Here is an 18,213-nt window from a genome sequence, read left to right on the forward strand (position 1 = left end):
CTACTTTCTAGATGGAAAGAAGTTTAAAGGATACAGCAATGGGTCCAAAATAGATCACATGGATATACTAGATCTTTCACAGATTTGAAATAAGTGCTAGTACTGCTTTTGCTTGAGCAGAGGAATTCATTTATCCTTTAATTTTATCTTTTTGGATATCAGAGATTTTAACCAAAAATGAAAACATGGAAACACTGGAACCATTATGCTTGTCAACATTCTATAACTTGCAGGTTCTGTTAAAGTTCAGGGTATCTTGGCTAAAGAAGGTTGAAGAAAAATATCCTAGAAGATTCTTAAAAGCTGAAATGTCCTATTTTACCATTAATATATCATTTTCTATTGTTTTCAGGAGTAGAGTAATCCTGCCTTAGCTATAGTATATTGCCTTTATATTCTTAATTTAAAAAGAGGGAATTCACAGGAACAAAATAGTTTGACACTTCTAGAATCCAGATAGATGTTTTGTTGCTTTAAATGCTGCCAAATCAGATACAGTTTTCCATCCACAATACGTGACCAGTAAACAATAATATTCTAAAGTTAGTAAGTCAGAATTAAATTTAGGCTGACACTTCCTATCTGCACTTTATTTTAGTTTCATATCTTAAATCACTGCTTATTTTAGTCTGTGTTACTTGCATAACTTTTAATAATAGCTACAGAAAACAAAAAATCATCTACCAGGCAGTCAGTCCAGGGGTAAAATTTCCCTTAAAAGGACCATATTTAGAAAAATCACAATCTGCATATTCTTTGATTGTATTTCTTCAAGTAACTTAGTTGCCATATTAATTGCTTCTATTAAAATAATCAAAATAGCTTTTTAGATAAGCTATATCTCAAGATCTGTCTGCATATTTTGTCTTTTTGACATCTAGTAATATATGTCATGTTTGTATTCCTGTGCTTACATTAGTAGGCAGTGTGGCCATTTTTCATATCCAGCGAAACTCTGTTCTGAGATCAGTTAATTCTTAATTATGGTCAATGATCAGAATTCCACTTAAAAAGCTAAAAATTTAAAATTTAAAAATAAAAGTAGATATAACCAAAGCTAAATAATTAGTAAGATTCCTTACAGCAGGATTTATAAACAGTAAAAATGTGACTATATCCAAAGAAACTTAATCATATTGATAGGCTAGTAGCCATTGTACAAAATATAGTTCTGAATATTTGTTTGAGATACAGATGTCAGTATTCAACCAAGGTGGAGGTTACATGTTTACTGTTAATTTTATATTTTTTCTTTTTTCTTTTATTTTTTTGTATTTTTTTTATTTTGTAGTTTATATTTTATTTTTGGGAAAAATAAAAAAAATAAAACTCTGAATAAACTGGTTATTTGGATAATAAGGAGAATATAAAATGTCACCCTGAAATGACCATGCATTTTTATGAAATCTTTATGAATAAAGATTCTGAAACTATATTTAACTGATTGTGGTAGTGGCTTTTGACTATTGTACACTATTGTTTATTTGATTTGCTGCAATATATGCACTACTGGAATGCAGTGTGCTTTTAATACTAAAACACTCTGTTGGTGTAAATAGTTTTTCTCAACTTTGGCAGCTTTAAGATCTGTGGACTTCAACTCCCAGACTTCCGCAGCCAGCCTGGGGAATTCTAGGAGCTGAAGTTCACCTATCTCAAAATTGCCAGGGATGAGAAACACTGGTGCACAGCACGAGTTTGTGCTTTATCATTACAGACATCTCTTACAAAAATATTTTTGAGTCCTGAAAATTGCCCATACATTACTGAAACATCAAGGTTTACACTTAAAAAATATTTACAAATAAAACAGATGCACTTTATGTTTCAGGCATACCAGCTATTTTTGAATGACAATAAGAATGGCAATAAGAAATGCGATTAACTAGAACACATGCCAACATTTTACTCCAGTTGGCATGTACTGAGTTTAAAATCTTTTCTTAAATTCCATCAGTTTTGTGAAGAGATGCCTAGCATATAGCTTGCTTATTATATTTAGATAGAGTAACTAGGTAGTAATTGGGTGGGTTGGACCTACCACCCCGTTAACATTGGTGACTGAACTATTTTACCTTTGGAAGATCATCTTGATAGTTTGGACACAGGACTGGGATCTCCATATTATCTTAAATTTTAAAACTGTAAGCAGAGTTAGATCATTGGTGGTAGCATTACCATTTATTGGTTGGAAAATGAGATTAAGGATCTCTGAAGGAATGGCAGAAGGGCAGTCAAGGAGGGACTCGAATTCATTAGGGTATATACTGAATGTCTCATAAAAATATCTATGTGTTCTATCAGTCATCTATAAATTTTTTGGTGGGGTCTTATAACATTTTAGGAGACATTTACCATTTTGCATACTTTTTGTTTTCCTCATCTACTTCATACAAACACAGCATACAAAGAAGCTTTAAAGCAATTAACATTTATCTAACATCATTTGGCTTTTGATATTTGCTAACAAATTAAAGGCTAATTTTCTTTCGGTTTCTTTTTTTTTTAGCAGTTTTGAGGAAAGTTGGTGAGTTTTCTATTTCTCAGCTAGCACAGCTTTCTTTCTTTTCTAAAGCAGACAATGTATTAACAGGGTGTATTTTATGGTTGTATCCTGACTTCGCTAATTTGCTTCATTAAATAAATGTTTATTGCGGAATTTCGTAGGCATGAATTTGTTATCTTCACCTGCATTATTTGCTTTATCAATGAACAGCTAACATTTAAAAAATAACCTTTAGATTATACAAGGCAATTTAAGAGAGATTTGGAAATATTAAATGTATAACTGCTCATCACTGAAAAAAATAAAATAATCAAATACCGATTGAATACTTTTACTTTTAGGGCAGAAAAAATAGTTTGATTGGGCTTAGTTTTAAGAAGTGCTTATTTGAAAAGGAGATCGTGGACACCAAGCTTATTTTGTTAAAAATTGCAGTGCTAAGGATGAAAATGCCTTCATATTATCTCATCTAGCCTGGAAGTCATTATCCTTATCATTCAGATATTTTTAGGTCAATGGTATGATGTTGCTAAAACATTTAACCACGTTACCACTTGACCCTAGACATTAAAGGAAATTCTATCAGCTATGTTTAGACTCTGGTGATTAGGTATTTCTAGTATTTATCCTAGGGGTGTGGCAGAGGCTAGTAGCAATTTATGTGAATATATGCCTCTGATTTATTCATTTTATGCCCACAAAGTGGCTCATTTTTAAGATAAGGGTTCAGCTTGTGTACAAGAGGTTTACATAGATTTGGATCAGATATGAACTAAAACTTTAATCCATGCACATGAATTGACAGTTATACTTCCAAGCATTAGATAATTGGCCTATGTATCCATGGAACTACACTGTCATGTTTGTAAGATTGTGACCTTGGGTCTTTAATAGCAAAAGTTGGACTGCTTTAGTCTACTTAATCCTAATTTAAAAAAGAAATAAAATTTTGGGGGGAGATGGGGAAAAAATGTTTTCCAGTTAAAAGTCAGTGAAGGATGATAGCTGTTCATTTGGGGAAATGGTCATAAGAAGCTAATCAAATTACTTCCTTTGATTCCAGCAAAAGATTTGTTTTGCTTCTTTTTTGAGAATGAATCTAACACAAATAATGCTGCATGTAGTTTGCTACTGTATATAGATTGATTCTGCATGATGTCTCTCTTTCAAATAAGATGCATATATTGCTATAAAGGTTGATAGAAATATTTAAAAGCCTGAGCTTTAACTGTCCTTAAAATAAACAATCTGTATCACATTTTAAAGGAAACTCCTATAATAATTTTGAAGTTATTCTAAAAATAAAAAGACATATTTTCCTCTTTGTTTTCCTTTTTTTAAAATTACAGTCTAAATCCTTTCTTCTGAAAATGTATTTTTCTAGATAGCTGAACAAAGCTTTGGTTAAAAGCTTTTAAATTGTTATCTAGATTCTTTCAAAGATAGATTTAAAGTTTATTAAAAGGAAGAGATGTTGTTTCAAGTTTCATACTACCAAAAACATTTTTAGACAATTCCCTGCTTCAATTTTATATTGGAAGCTGATTCTGAAAACTTGCATTGTTTCTGAAACATTGTCTTATGCTAAATGAAAGCATTCTGTTAAATAAATCTGTTTTGCTGTGAATGAATTAGGCAACTGGTAATCTGAAATTTGCAGTGGGACATTAGAAGGAAGCTATCTGCCAAGAGAAAGGAATTAGCCTACCATTTTTACTTTTCCAGGTACATTGTGTAAACTACTAAGCTGATGGCTCTCCAGCAAAAATAGATGGTAGACTATATATCTGGATTTACAAAAACAAATCCAGATATATGGAAGGGAAATCAAATAGTTTACTATAAATCTATCTTGAGTTATGTTTGGCTAGTCATCTAAAATAGTGCAAATCTGAGTTTATTAAGCAGAATTCTGACGTTGGCAAGAAGGTTAAAACCAAAGCCATATGAGACTTCAATCATCTTGAGTAATTACATGGTTGTGGAAAGGATAATATAGCAGTAGTATTTTCTAAGATGAATCTGGAAATCTTTGAAGGCAAATGGATTGGTCATCCATTTGAATGAATAAATTATGCTTAGCCAAGGAATCAGATTAACAGGAATAATTCTGTTAATTCTGTTATTGCTGCATTGTTTGATTGGCAGTTTTCTGTTCCTTGTGTAGCTTCTGAGTAATCACGTGGCATGTTTGATAAATACATCTTGTTCAAATGCTTTCATCATGTGCATCTCAAGATAGTTTGAATAAGATGGTTGCAACATAGTAGATTGTCAGTCTTTGTACTTAGCGGCTTGATAGTTAGAACAAGATCCCAAACCAATATCTTCCACTATTTTTTTAAAAAAAAATTACTCTTTTTTCCCCTTGTTGTCAGCACTGCAACCAATTCTCAGTCTATAGTATACATACCACAGGATATTATTCGAGCAAAGGAGATTATTGCACAGATCAATACCCTGAAAACTCAAGTTAGTTATTATGCAGAAAGACTTTCCAGAGCTGCCAAGGATAAATCAACGAATGGACTTGAGAGAACACTTGCCATTTTGGCAGATAAGGTAGGGGATTTGTTCAACCTCTCTTCTATACCATTGAGATCCCTCTTTAACTGAATATTAACTGAATATTCTTATACTGGCAGTTTTGAATTTCCTTCTCTGTAGCCCTGCCAAAATCTGAGAATTCTGAAAGGACAACAAGAACTTACGTTTATTTGGTCTATATTTAATGATCAGTAATGAGCCCTAAACCTCTCTGACCTCAGCATATAAGATTATTGTATTTTAATACATTTGATCTAATACAACCCATCTTGCTTTAAGTCCTACTGCTCCAGCAGATAGACTTGAGGCAAAAAGATTCTCCTTCTCCAACCTTCATTCCTGTTGTGAAAATCGAAAACCTAATATCATAAATATTGGTGATGCTTAGGACTGTAAAACAACATTCTTCAGATTGCTAATTAAAGTATTTTTTTTGGGGGGGGGGAATCTTTATGGCCCTGATCATTTTTTCAAGTAATGATATCCATCTCAGTGCTAACTGCCTCCTGCTAATCATGTTATATTTCCTTGCTGTACTGTAATTACATTCAGTGGACACTAAATTTAGTTTCTTTTAACAAATAAGCCATAATTATTGGGATCCATACAACATATTATCAGATGCAGGTTAAATGCCACAATGTCTAGGTTACACAACATATTAAGCTAAGAAAGGTTATTGCTTAGTGTGCTGTATGAATCAATTCATTGAATTCAAATTGAAATTAAATTCACAGTGAAATGCTATAGAAATAATTATAAAATAAAAACCATAGAATATGTTTTTCTATGATAAATTCTATGGGGAGCTGTGCTCTCAATTGGCAGTGTAATGGAAAGATTGCCCGTCTGCCTCAATCAGTACCTAGATCACTATAATTGCATTAAAAAACAGTCTTAGCAGGTTTTTAGTATGCTAAAATAACCTTTTTATTTGTTAAAAATTGTATTGTAGCCATAAGGCTAAATCATGTCCATATTTGTTAAGAAAAGTATACCTTATATTAAACTGTTTTTAAAAAGTGACATAATTTTTGTTACTGGGTTTGTTTACTTTACTGTACTTTAGTAGTGTTGGGATTGGACAGTAATAAAGAATGATGTTATAAAATAGACAGTGTTTGCAAATATTGCGTGTCATCTTTATCCTTTCTAGACCAGGCAGCTTGTCACTGTCTGTGACTGCAAGCTGTTGGCAAATTCAATTCATGCCCTGAATGCTGCAAGACCAGATTATATAGCTTCAAAGGCTTCTCCAACATCTACAGAAGGAGAACAAGTGGTGCTAAGAAATGACCAAGATACTTTGGTGGCCAGGTGGGCAGGAAGAAATAGCCGTTCTTCCCTACAGGTGGACTGGCATGAAGAAGAGTGGGTAGGCTGTTACCTTAAAATTCCATTCCTATACTACAGTGAATCTTAATTCAGACAATTCCCTTTTGTAAAATTACAGCTGCCAGGTATTTGATCATGTTTTGTGGGTTAGAAACTATGTTTAAAATGCTTTGAATGAGCAAAAGGCATGGTGGGCATTACAGTGATGCATAGTGAATCCATAGTAACATGGATTATTGCATTTTGTTTCTTTGTGCTATAAATACAGTGACCATATTTTCTTGGAAAAAATGAAAGACAAATCTGAAAAAGAGACAATTCTAAAAGAGGTTCTCAAGGATAAGAGGAACAAGTATTTAGGTTTATAATTTTGCTTTACAAAGGAAAATTCAAGAGCAAAACCAAGAAAATAATTGCTAAATAAATCTAGAGGGTAGTTTTCTGAAATAAAGGACTGTCCTTTATAAGAAAGGATTATGATCACTGTAGTTATAAATGATGTTAAGCCTGTTTTAGAGCCTGTGTTCCAATTGTCATATTTCCTTTAAAAATATTGGTAAAAATCCATGCACCCAATTGTGGCAATCATTATTGGGAGGTGCTTTGATGCTTCTGGAGCCCTTCGTTTATTAATTCCGGCAGACTCTTGACAGATTGCACTGATTCATTATCTGATTTAAATATAGTTTGTGGAATAAGTAGCTGGGTTCATATATGATGAAAACTAGGAACCACATCAGTTGAGGTCATGCAACTCTTGCAATAAAGGAATGATATGATGACTTAAAGCAATCTGTGAACCCAGGCATTGGGTGTTCATTTCTTTTTCTCTACTTCTGTTTCTATTTTTTGAGTTGCCAGTAAAAATGGAGCAGCTAAATTTATTTATTTGTTAAATTTATTTGCTGCCTATCTTGCTATGGAGTTAATTCTAGGTATCTTGGAGATGTGATGATTTCCCAATTATTAATTGGAAAGTAGTAAATGAACTGATAGTCTTTGCAGTTTTGTCCAGAAGAAAATAATATTATCTTACCCTGTTGCCCAATTAGATGGAAATGGTTAGTATGCTTCTTTATTTCCTTTCAATCGATGTGCATGCTTTCTATGAATTACTGAAAATAGTGTTTTCAAAATATTATTTCAATATACTTCTTTATTTCTTTTCATTATATTGGGCACACCAGTATGTAATTGATCCCTTTCTTTCTGTTTGTTCCTTCCCAGGAAAAAGTCTGGGTGAATGTTGATAAAAGTCTTGAATGCATTATCCAGAGGGTAGACAAGCTTCTCCTGAAAGAACGATTACAAAGTGATAGCTGTGAAGATGTTTTCCTGTGTGAAGTTAGCTGCTCTAGCAAGAAAGGTAAACAAGACACCCGTGCATACTGGATAAAGCCAGAGACCTTAAATGAAATCATCTCATCTTCATCATCCCCACCATCATCTTCATCCATTTCATCCTCTGCATGCCATTTTCCCAGAATCACAAGTGCGTATGACAGCCATGGCTTTTTGTGTTGCCATTTTGTTGTGCTTCGTTGCATCTCTTAGCTCTTCCTTAATCATGATCCATGTATTGTAAGCATTTCTCGGTATATTAGGAATCTTCATTGAACAGCAAGGTCCCAGGAATGAGAGAACCATGGTCTTTTTTTGCTGTATTTCCGTTTTGAATTTTCAGAGCATTTCCTAAAAAGGGTTAAATAGGGAGTGCTTCTGATCACTCTCCAAAAAGCTATAGTAGAAATTAGATTGTCTATGGAGATTCTTAATCATCCAGGTCATGGTTGTCCCAAAGGTGCTTTTTCCAAAAGGCAACTGGATTTTCTTCTTGTTGTTTTTCTTTCTTTAAAAACATTTTGCTTGTCATTCAAGAAGCTTCTTTAGTTCAGAACTGAGGAAGCTTCTTGGATGAAAAGTGAAGTGTTTTCAGAGAAACCCTCCTTCCAAAGAAAATCCAGTTGCCTTTTGGATAAAGTATCTTTGGAATATAAACTAGATTATATAACATGGTGCTAGTAGGCACCACTGTACCTGTAGATATTTATGTTTTCGCCTACTGTTCTGTCCCAAGCCTCTAATATATACTGATGCCGACTTGGCTGTCTGCCACAACTAAGGAGGGAGATAAGCAACCCCTTGGCTAGGAGCCCAGAAAATTATCTCTATGAAAACAAGGCTTGAACTCACGAAGTTCTCCCAATCTTTCACTATGCCTAGATTAGTAAACTGTTGTTTCCTGCAAAATTCCCCTCCCATCGCCCCACCTATAAGCTCTCTGGGAAGGGCCAATCAGTAGCCACCTGTTCCTATTTCCTTCTGTGAGCCTTTTTCCAAAGCTGCTGCCGCCTCCTCCTCAGCCCTACACATCAGCCTCCCTCTGTACTTCCTCACTGCTCCCTGACTCAGACGCCATCTGGTGGCCAACAGGCCTCTCTAGTCCCTGCTCTGACTCTGAACACCCCCCAGAGTCTTCCTCAGCCTCCAGGGCAGTCCCATAGTGTTCATCGCTGTCAGATTCCAGCAACAGCTCAGCCGGCCGCTGTTGGGCCACAGTACCTACCAAGTTCCCTTCCAGGCCTTAATTAATTTTCTTTACATTCTTGAAATTAAAAAATAGAGAACTCCAGACTCTAGTTTAGGTATTTATAAAAATGTCTGATGACCCTGCATATACCTGAAGATAGAAAAATTGCCCAGTGATATTTTCAGAAGTGACTTTATCTCCTAATTAAGAAATCAACTGATGATTTCAATTTGGTTGATATTTTAGGATACTTTCATATGATTATATTATATGGCATGTTTTCTATGAGGAAAGAATCTAAAAGGTAGGCTGGTATTTCGTTCCCTCTTTTTACGAATGAAAGTAAGACACTGAGATGAGAATATGGCTTGTTTCAAGCCACCTAGTAAGTACTTGGTTGAGTTGAAGACCTTTAGTGCTGCCATATGTTTCAGAGACCAGAGGTATTCATGCTGTACAACATGTATGTATGTATGTATGTATGTATGTATGTATGTATGTATGTATGTATTGCTGGACCTTCTTGGTGATTCAGGATTTGAGTTGAGAGAACTCTAGAAGAGTCTTAAAGTGCAAGTTGGGTAAGGCTGGGGCTCCTTGCTTCTCTGTCCCCTCCCTTTCCATGTGGCCTAGACATCTGTCCCTCCAGTGATTTTATCACTCCTTCCTTCCCTTACCTCTGTTTAGCTGTGTGCCACCAGGAACTCCACCATGCTTTAGATGACTCCAACTGGCTATGCTTCCCCTGACCTCCCGTTTTCCTTCACCTTCTTTTCACTTGTCTCCCACTGCTATCTACATAGCAACATCATCACCCTGCATTACAAAACCAACCACCCAAACTGCCCTTTTCCATCTCCTCACACCTTGTCGTATAACCCCTTTTCTCACCATTGTGAATGATCTATTTGTCCATCCTTTCCTATCATATCTCTGTGCTTTTCTTTCTTCTATCTCCTTTTGACCCCTGCTACCACCAGGGGCTTTCCCTTCCTTCATTCTCCCCACCCTAGAACACTTCTGCCTGCAACACATGTTTTAGGTACATATAGAACTCAAAATCTGCAGGGTCTGTATCTATACCAAGATGAAATAAATGTTTTGTTCATTGGATGGTTTGTCCACAGAATGTATTGGCCATCTATCATAAAAATTGCAGTAACATGAAAACATTTAAAAATGTAGTTGCATTAATTCTACAGATCTCCACAGAGTCCAAACAAATTTATAGTGGGAAAAGTATTTTTTTCCAATTATAGTAATTTCAGGCCTGTTATAGGCCAAAATTATTGTCTTAAAGTGAGCTTGGAAAGCAAATTGCAAGCTCTATAGCCGTGATGGCAAACCTATGGGACGCGTGCTGGAAGTGGCATGCAGAGCCATCTCTCTGAGCATGCCAGCCGTCGCCCATCCGGGTTCTGGCACGCACATGCACACCGGACAGCTGGTCTTCATGCACGCCTGCATGCCAGAAACCAGAAGACCAGGTGGCCAGCACGTATGTGCACGCCAGAAGCTGGAAGCTCAGCTTCCTGGCACGCACATGCGCACCAAGGAACTGTTCTTCCAGTTTCCAGTGCTCCCACAGGTGCATGTGTGCGCTCCCGTTTCAGCACTCAGTGCCGAAAAGGTTCGCCAATACTGCCCTATAGGTATATCAAATACCTGTAGGTATTTGCCCTTTTGGGAAAGTAAAGGATATGTGGTTTTTCTCTTCTTTGGAAGAGGAACATTTTTGCAGTCCACAGGGCAGGATTTGTATGTGAGTTTTGTGACTCTAGTCTCACTCAAGACTCATTCTAGAGTGTAAACTACCATCTAAGCATTTCTTTAATTAATTTGATTCTTTAAGTGAGCCTTCCCTGAGATGTGCAGACAAACGTCTGTAATTCCCACGTCAGACATGGCTCTTGGATTTTTTGCTGGGTGTTATGGGACTTGAAATGTAAGATAACTAGAGGACACCACTTTGGGAAAGATTCTTTTACGCCAATACTACGTGTAGCAGTTCCAGATTAAGGTATGATGCAAATACAGATCATTGTATTCAAAAGTTTAGGAATCCCTGATCAAAGCTATTGATCTGGAATTCTCATACTTTGAAATGTTTTGAAAATCGATGGGAAGATCTCCAAATACAACACATGCAAGGAGATTTAAGAATATTGTGAGCTACAAGAGTACTGCAAGGGACAATCGGGAAAATGCAAAGAGAAACAAATGCGCATAAAAACTAAATGTATACTTACATTTGCAGAAATATGCCATTTCTAATTTTGTACTGGGTAGGTAGAGGCTGTATCAACTTACTTAGAGACTTTCTGAAACATACAGTTTGCTCAAAGGTATTTAACTTTTTGCATACAAACCTTTAAATATTAAATAATATTTAAAACACATTTAAAGATTCCTCCATTAATAGCACTTGTTACAAAAGCACTAGTATTATTCTAAAGCTGTGATCATCTGCAAATCTACTTTCCTAATTGCTGGTCATATTCTATAAGTAGTGCAGAGTATGTTCATACTGGAATATGAATAATACATAACATTATATATAAATATATAATGTTTCAGAATGTAGAGTAAGAATGTATTATAGTCCATGTGCTTGCTTGACATTTCAAAATAATTTTTACAACACCTATAGTCTTATATTGTCTCTTCATTATGTTTCCTTATGATAGTTTTTTATGTTTGTGATTTCACAATAAATTATTATTTAAAATAGTAAAATTGCATTATTATGTGAAATAGCTGAGATGTCTCTTTTAATTTATTAATATAGAACAGGACTTGTATGATTTGTTCAGAATTCTAGTAACTATTTTAAGCTGGTATGTTAAACACTAGCAAAGTAAAAGAATGAATAATGTATTATGTATGGAATAGTGTATTAATGTGCAAATAGTTACTATATTAAATTTTTAATACACATTCTGATTTTATTGTGAAGCTGTGCAAAATATAGGCATAATCCAATGATGACATCAGATTAATAAAGGCAATTTCTAAGAAAAATCTCATATACTAGATGGGTAATAAGGAAAAGAATCTCACCCAACTAGAGCAATATCATGTGTACAGTATTAGATCATCGAATATTTTTACATCAAATATTTCCTGATACTGCCCTGTTTGATAACAAATGAAACAATGGATTGATAGTGTCACATACACATTTAATGTGTATAAAGATTTAAAGCTTTTCCCCCAATAAGTATTTTAAGCTATAATCAATGCACACTAAAATATTAGAGTAACATCACATTCTAAGCCAGGATATTTTTAACTTGATTATTTACACAACTGAAGTCATGGTAGGCAGTATTTATTTTTAAAAACACACCAGTGAGAAGATTAGGAAGAGAATGCATAATCATGTTTTAAACTGTGTAGGATTTTTTTAAAGTGTGAAATTGCATAGGAGTGAAATGCTTATAATATGAAATTGTAAAAATCAGCATGACTGCAGAATCATTAGAACAATAAACATTTTATAAGTTTTTAATGTTGCCTATTATTAGAATACTATTTCTATTCTAGTTGCAGGTATGCTATAAAATTGCAAAATTAAATTCAGTGGTTGGAATCGACGTAAACTAACATAGCTTTGTTCCTCTCTCTCTCTCTCTCTCTAACAATATTTTCCAATGCTAAATGTATAATGCAATGTCACTTGTGGAATGTTTTCCTGCTCTAGCAAGTGACAGCCGAACCTTTATGCAATCACTTCATTAAAAATCTTTTGAGAGAAGATGATAAGATGCTCACCTTAATGGTTTTCCATCATATAAAGTTCCAACCTGAATTTCTTGCACCTGTCCTCACCTCCATTCTCCATCCATAGAACAACCCTAAGGAACTTGTCATATAATATTTGCTATCTATGTGCCTGCCTGTCTATCATGGTATAGAACAGCAATGGCGAACCTTTTTTGGCTCGCGTGCCATAAGGGGGGAAGCGCAGGGGGATTGTGGACGGGTGTGCCGCACCCATAATGCAACATGCGACCCCATCCAGTGCGCATGCGCACATGGGAGGTGCTCCCCCCATTTTTTGCATGATTTTTTCACCCTCCCCAGGCTCCAGAGGCTTTATAGGAGCCTGGGGAGGGCAAAAACAGCCTCCCCCACCCCCTCGGAGGCCCTCCGGAGGCTTCAGGGACATTCAGAAGGCTTCCCTGAAGCCACCGGAGGACTAAAAACAACTCTACAAGTAAACCGGAAATCACATGCACTGGTTCAGCGTGGTAGATTGGGATCGAGTACCACCTACTTCGGTGATTTGATTCTGGTGGATTATTATCACTTAAACATTAGGCTTTTATTTTCTTGGTGTAAACTAATTTTAGAGCTTTGGAATCATAGTTCAAGGGAACAGAAGAGGAGACAGGGAAGTATATAATGGGCAAGTACATTCTGCTGGAGTTAAGTTTGTCTGTTATGTGACAGTTTGTTGTTGTTAGTCACAAAGTCGTGTCCAACCCACTGCAACCTCCTGGATAACATTCCTCCAGGCCTTCCTGTTCTCTACCATCTCCCAGAGTCCATTTAAGCTCACACCAACTGCTTCAGTGACTCCATCCAGCCACCTCATTCTCTGTTGTCCAGTCCCCTTCTTCTTTTGCCCTCAATTGTTCCCAGTATTAGGCTCTTCTCCAGTGAGTCCTTCTTTCTCATTAGGTGGCCAAAATATTTAAGTTTCATCTTCAGGATCTGGCTTTCTAAAGAGCAGTCAGGGTTGATCACCTCTAGGACTAACCGATTTGATCGCCTTGCAGTCCAAGGGACTCGCAGGAGTCCTCTCCAGCACCAGAGTTCAAAGGCTTCAATTCTTTGGCACTCAACCTTCCTCATGGTCCAACTTTCACAGTGACAGAGTTTGGATCCTATTAATTGCATTAAAAAAAACGTGCACATTTTGAGACAAAAATTTCAGCAAACTATAAACTTATAAATCACTCCAATCTTCATAGTTAGAGTTGCCTATGTTAGAATGATTTAATTGCCTTGTAATTTGACCACATACTAAACTTATAAAAAGCTAAAAATTTTAAAAGAAGATAGGGAAGATAATGGAATAATAGTATTTTTTATGAATGCACTTTAAGCACAGATTCTAGTTTGTCTGCCGCAAACCAACAGATTTTTGCTTTCACCAGCCTCCATCAATAAACTTGGTATAGTGAGATTAAATATTATTAAAAATGTTAAAGAACAGACAATAAAATCAATTAAACCGTATTAATACATTTCCATAAATGTGTTTCTTGCTGAAAGTTGTAAATATTTTTTTAACATTGGATAAGAGTGTAAAATACATAAAAGCTGGAAGAAATAATGTGATGGGTTTCCAGTTGTACTGTTCAATAGAGCCTGAATGAGAGCTATTTGAAGTGAAATGGGAATTTGTTACTGAATTGACACTTCCAAGAAAGTTTGCTTTCAATCTTTCTGGTGAATTTTCTTCACCACCACCATATTTATTCTTCACATTTTTAACCTTACACATTAAATATTTCAGGGGCACACCTTTAAAATCTATTTCTGCATATTTGGGTTATTTGGTAGACTCCAAATAGTTGGTATTCTGCTATTCTATCTAGTGGCTTCTAATGCAAGCTGATGGCTCAAACTCTGTAGGTTGTACTACATAAAACCCAAAATGATATACCTGCATTTTTCCTAGTTTCTAGGTGCTTCTGTGAATTGGTAGCGCAGGGATTTTGGCAGCAGGGTATAGTGTGTTTTAAGCAGAAAAGAGGATCTTGAAAGAGGCTACAGCAAGAAGAAGCAACCATGTGTTTTCTTTCATTGCAAGAAATTTATAGGAGGCTGCATGTCAGCGATGAATGAGCTTATTCAAACAGTGGACAAGACTAGAAGCGACATGAGTTGAGTCATTGATTTGCTGTTTTTCTCACAAACCATCCCCCCCCCTCTGTGCTAATTATCTTCTCCTTTGCCTTTCTCTACAGTTGTGATATATTGTTTTTAACATGGATTTTTTGCAGAAGGCTTTTGAAAAAAGTTTCAGGACATGTGCATCAGCGGTGGGTTGCTGCTGGCATTGCTGCTGGTTCGGTGCTCGTGTGTACATTTGACCATAAATGCAATAAAAATTGCTTTGTGCATGCGCAGAAGCAAAAAACAAAATAGCGGTGCCTACAGTGCCACGGAGAGAACCGGTTCAGGGGTGTGGCAGGCCTGGGTCGCTGCCGGTTCCAGTGACCCAAGCCGCCAAAGTACTACCAGTTTGAATGAATTTTTGCTTCTGCGCATGCACAAAGCCGAACTGGGCCGAACAGGTAGGAACCCACCACTGATGTGCATCCCTACAACCATAGATGGCCCATTCCTGTATAAATTGATACCCCCCTCCCCAAATATTTGAGACTGCTTGTGCTAAGCATTTCAGTTGCTTATATTTAAAATGTGTTGCTGCCCCTTAATCATGCATGTTACACCTCCATTTTTATGCAGATTGCAGTCCTACTCCTGAAGAATCCAACCCAGGTATGTATATTTTCCCCCTCCATTCATTGTATTCGTACTTGAAAAACTTGGGGGAGAATGATTCTCTTAATTGAATACTAACATCTTTTGCTGATCGTAAAGTTTCTACTATATTGACTTTTGAGGGAGTGAGGGAGAGGGAGGAAGAGAGAGGGAAGGAGAGAGAGAGAGAGAGAGAGAGCCTCTTTCTCACAAAATAAACTATGGATAATAGTATCTTGAGTTGATGATCACTAGGTCTAAACTATATCTACTGTATCTGTCTGTCTGTCTATCTACCTACCTACCTATCAGTGGTGGGTTCCGGATCCCGTTCCAACCGGTATGGTTGGAACGGGCCCGGCTCGCCTCTGCGAGCCTCCATGATGCTCCAGCTGCTCAGCGGAGCATTGCACAGGCGCTGTATGTGCCGTGCACGGAAGCAACGACTACTTAAAAGGCCGGTAAGGATCTTGGGTGGCCCTCTGGAGCACCATCCTGGAACGGTATCCGGTGCTCCGGATACCGTTCCATGAGGTGCTCCGGGCTGGCTCCGGTATGCCCGTACCGAGGCGTACCGGCTGCAACCCACCACTGCTACCTACCTACCTACCTATGATGTTTGAACGCAGCTGATAGATCATGACTGAGACTGGGATATGTGCAGTCTTGGAATTCTTAGATGCTTTCAAGTGATTTTAAATTGTACTTAAAAGCCAAATGCATAAACATACAGAAGTGCCTGCCTTATCATTGCTCTCTCTTCTCTTTTCTGGCCTGCAGGTGAATGGAGTGAGGCTCTTTATCCTCTGCTAACAACACTCACAGAATGTGTGGCCATGATGAGTGACAAAGCAAAGAAAGCAATGGTCTTTCTTTTAATGCAGGACAGTGCCCCCACCATAGCTCTTTGCTTAAGCCTTCAATACCGGAGGGATGTGGTCTTTTGCCAAACTGTAAGCAAGAACATGGAATGTATGTTTTGGATTTTGGGATTTGTGCTTGGAGGTTTAGCGTTTTGAAAACAGTGATTAGACTCAAAAGGGGATAGTGATCGCCTAGGGCAGTGTTTCCCAACCTTGGCAACTTGAAGATGTCTGGACTTCAACTCCCAGAATTCCCCAGCCAGCGAATGCTGGCTGGGGAATTCTGGGAGTTGAAGTCCAGACATCTTCAAGTTGCCAAGGTTGGGAAACACTGGCCTAGGGCACTGTAGCAATTTTGGAGCCAGATAACACAGTCACAGAATTCTCTTCTGCAGTGATAAACCTTTGGGATATTTAGAGTCCCATGTCCTTTATTACAAAGGACGACACTTTATAATAAGAAAGCTGTACTTTAGACTTACTTTTCAAAAACTCACTTTTGTCTTTTATAGCAGTAGCACTTAGACATATATTGCTCCATAGTGCTTTACAAGCATATTCTGAGTGTTTTACAATATCAGGATGTTGCCCCCAATAACCTGGGTCCTCATTTTACCTACCTCAGAAGAATGGAAGGCTGAGTCAGCCTCGAGCTGATCAGGATCAAATTCTAAGCTGTGGCCAGAGTTTGCCTGCAATACTGCATTCTAACCACTGTGCCATCTCTTATTTTGCTCATTTAACTTTTACTGTATAAATGGTACCCCTTAATGCACAGACTTTCATATTCCTGTGAAAAATGTGGCAACTGAATTGTCTCTTTAAAATAAATGTAGATGTAGTGTTTAATTTGAGACGTTTTTTATTAGAATATGCATCTTCATAAAATTTCTTTTGGTTTTGCTACTGCGTTTTCCTTTGTAAAGCAAAGTTATAAAAATAAACATTTTTTTTCCTTTACAAACTTCTTTCATATTTGCCCCTTGTCAGATTTTACCTTTATTGTTTCCCAAAAAAGTATGGTCATAGTAGGGATATCACATATTGGCCTGCTTTTGAAACTGTTCTGAAGCCTTGGTGCAAGATGATTACATGCAGTATTATTTGGCACCAAATATATAGAACTAACCAGAAAATCTTACAATAATGGCACTGAGTTCTAATCTGCTTCCAATCAGCAAGGGCATTTGGGAATTGTATACCTAAAGGACTGCTAGGCCATCTGGATTTTAATAACTCCTCCAAGACTTTACTTTGGGGTTATCCTTTTAGAAGCTGTTAATTTAGGCTTCCAGCACTGAATGGTGACATCCTATCTATAGAATATTGCTTCCTGATACCCATTTACCATTTTGGCAAAGTTGACCAAATGCTGAAAGTCTTCAATCATATTTTTCAGTAATAATATTAGGTGGACAAGCTTTTAACAGTCATTTGCAGATCTATTAAAGCATAATTTAATAAAATGATGCTGACTGCAAAGGTTGGATAAGTATTTGTGCTGAGTTTCAAATGGTGGCACAGAGGAATTGAATCTCCCAGTTCTGAATCCCTAATAGCAGTTACTAGAGGCACTGATGGATGAACATAACAAAAAGTGCAATAAAACTGATAGCGTGAAAAACAATTGCAATTCTGTCTTCAGATTGCAGTGAAGTCTAATGACCTTTATGATGCATCCATTCAGAAGCAATCTGCCATATTAGTACTGGCTGAGTAAGCTTGAGAAACCTTGGCAAGTATCTTCAATTAATTTCTTTTTGTATTCTTTCCTGCAGCTTACAGCCCTGATCTGTGGTTTCATTATCAAGCTGAGGAACTGCCTGCACGATAATGGATTCCTGAGGCAGCTGTATACCATTGGTCTGCTGGCCCAATTTGAAAGCCTTTTAAGTACTTACGGTAAAGAACATTGCATGGGGAAAGCATGC

At 36.8% G+C, this 18,213-nt stretch overlaps 1 protein-coding gene across 5 annotated transcripts in view; it reads left to right on the top strand.

Moving 5' to 3' along the window:
- The window catches only part of INPP4A (inositol polyphosphate-4-phosphatase type I A), a 104,027-nt gene that overhangs the window by 64,595 nt on the left and 21,219 nt on the right, over positions 1 to 18,213 (top strand). For 2 of the 5 annotated variants that reach the window (XM_081948199.1, XM_081948198.1), the window contains exons 15-21: positions 2,510 to 2,527; positions 4,885 to 5,068; positions 6,210 to 6,428; positions 7,616 to 7,754; positions 15,405 to 15,437; positions 16,200 to 16,372; positions 18,061 to 18,184. In XM_081948199.1, the coding sequence (XP_081804325.1) occupies positions 2,510 to 2,527; positions 4,885 to 5,068; positions 6,210 to 6,428; positions 7,616 to 7,754; positions 15,405 to 15,437; positions 16,200 to 16,372; positions 18,061 to 18,184 (890 nt within the window). Of the gene's footprint in view, positions 1 to 2,509; positions 2,528 to 4,884; positions 5,069 to 6,209; positions 6,429 to 7,615; positions 7,881 to 15,404; positions 15,438 to 16,199; positions 16,373 to 18,060; positions 18,185 to 18,213 lie in introns of all 5 variants that reach the window. The other 3 variants (XM_081948196.1, XM_081948197.1, XM_081948200.1) reach the window with 3 other exon arrangements.

This window comes from Natrix helvetica (genome assembly GCF_964273705.1).
Source record: "Natrix helvetica genome assembly, chromosome: 3".
Lineage (NCBI taxonomy): Eukaryota > Metazoa > Chordata > Lepidosauria > Squamata > Natricidae > Natrix > Natrix helvetica.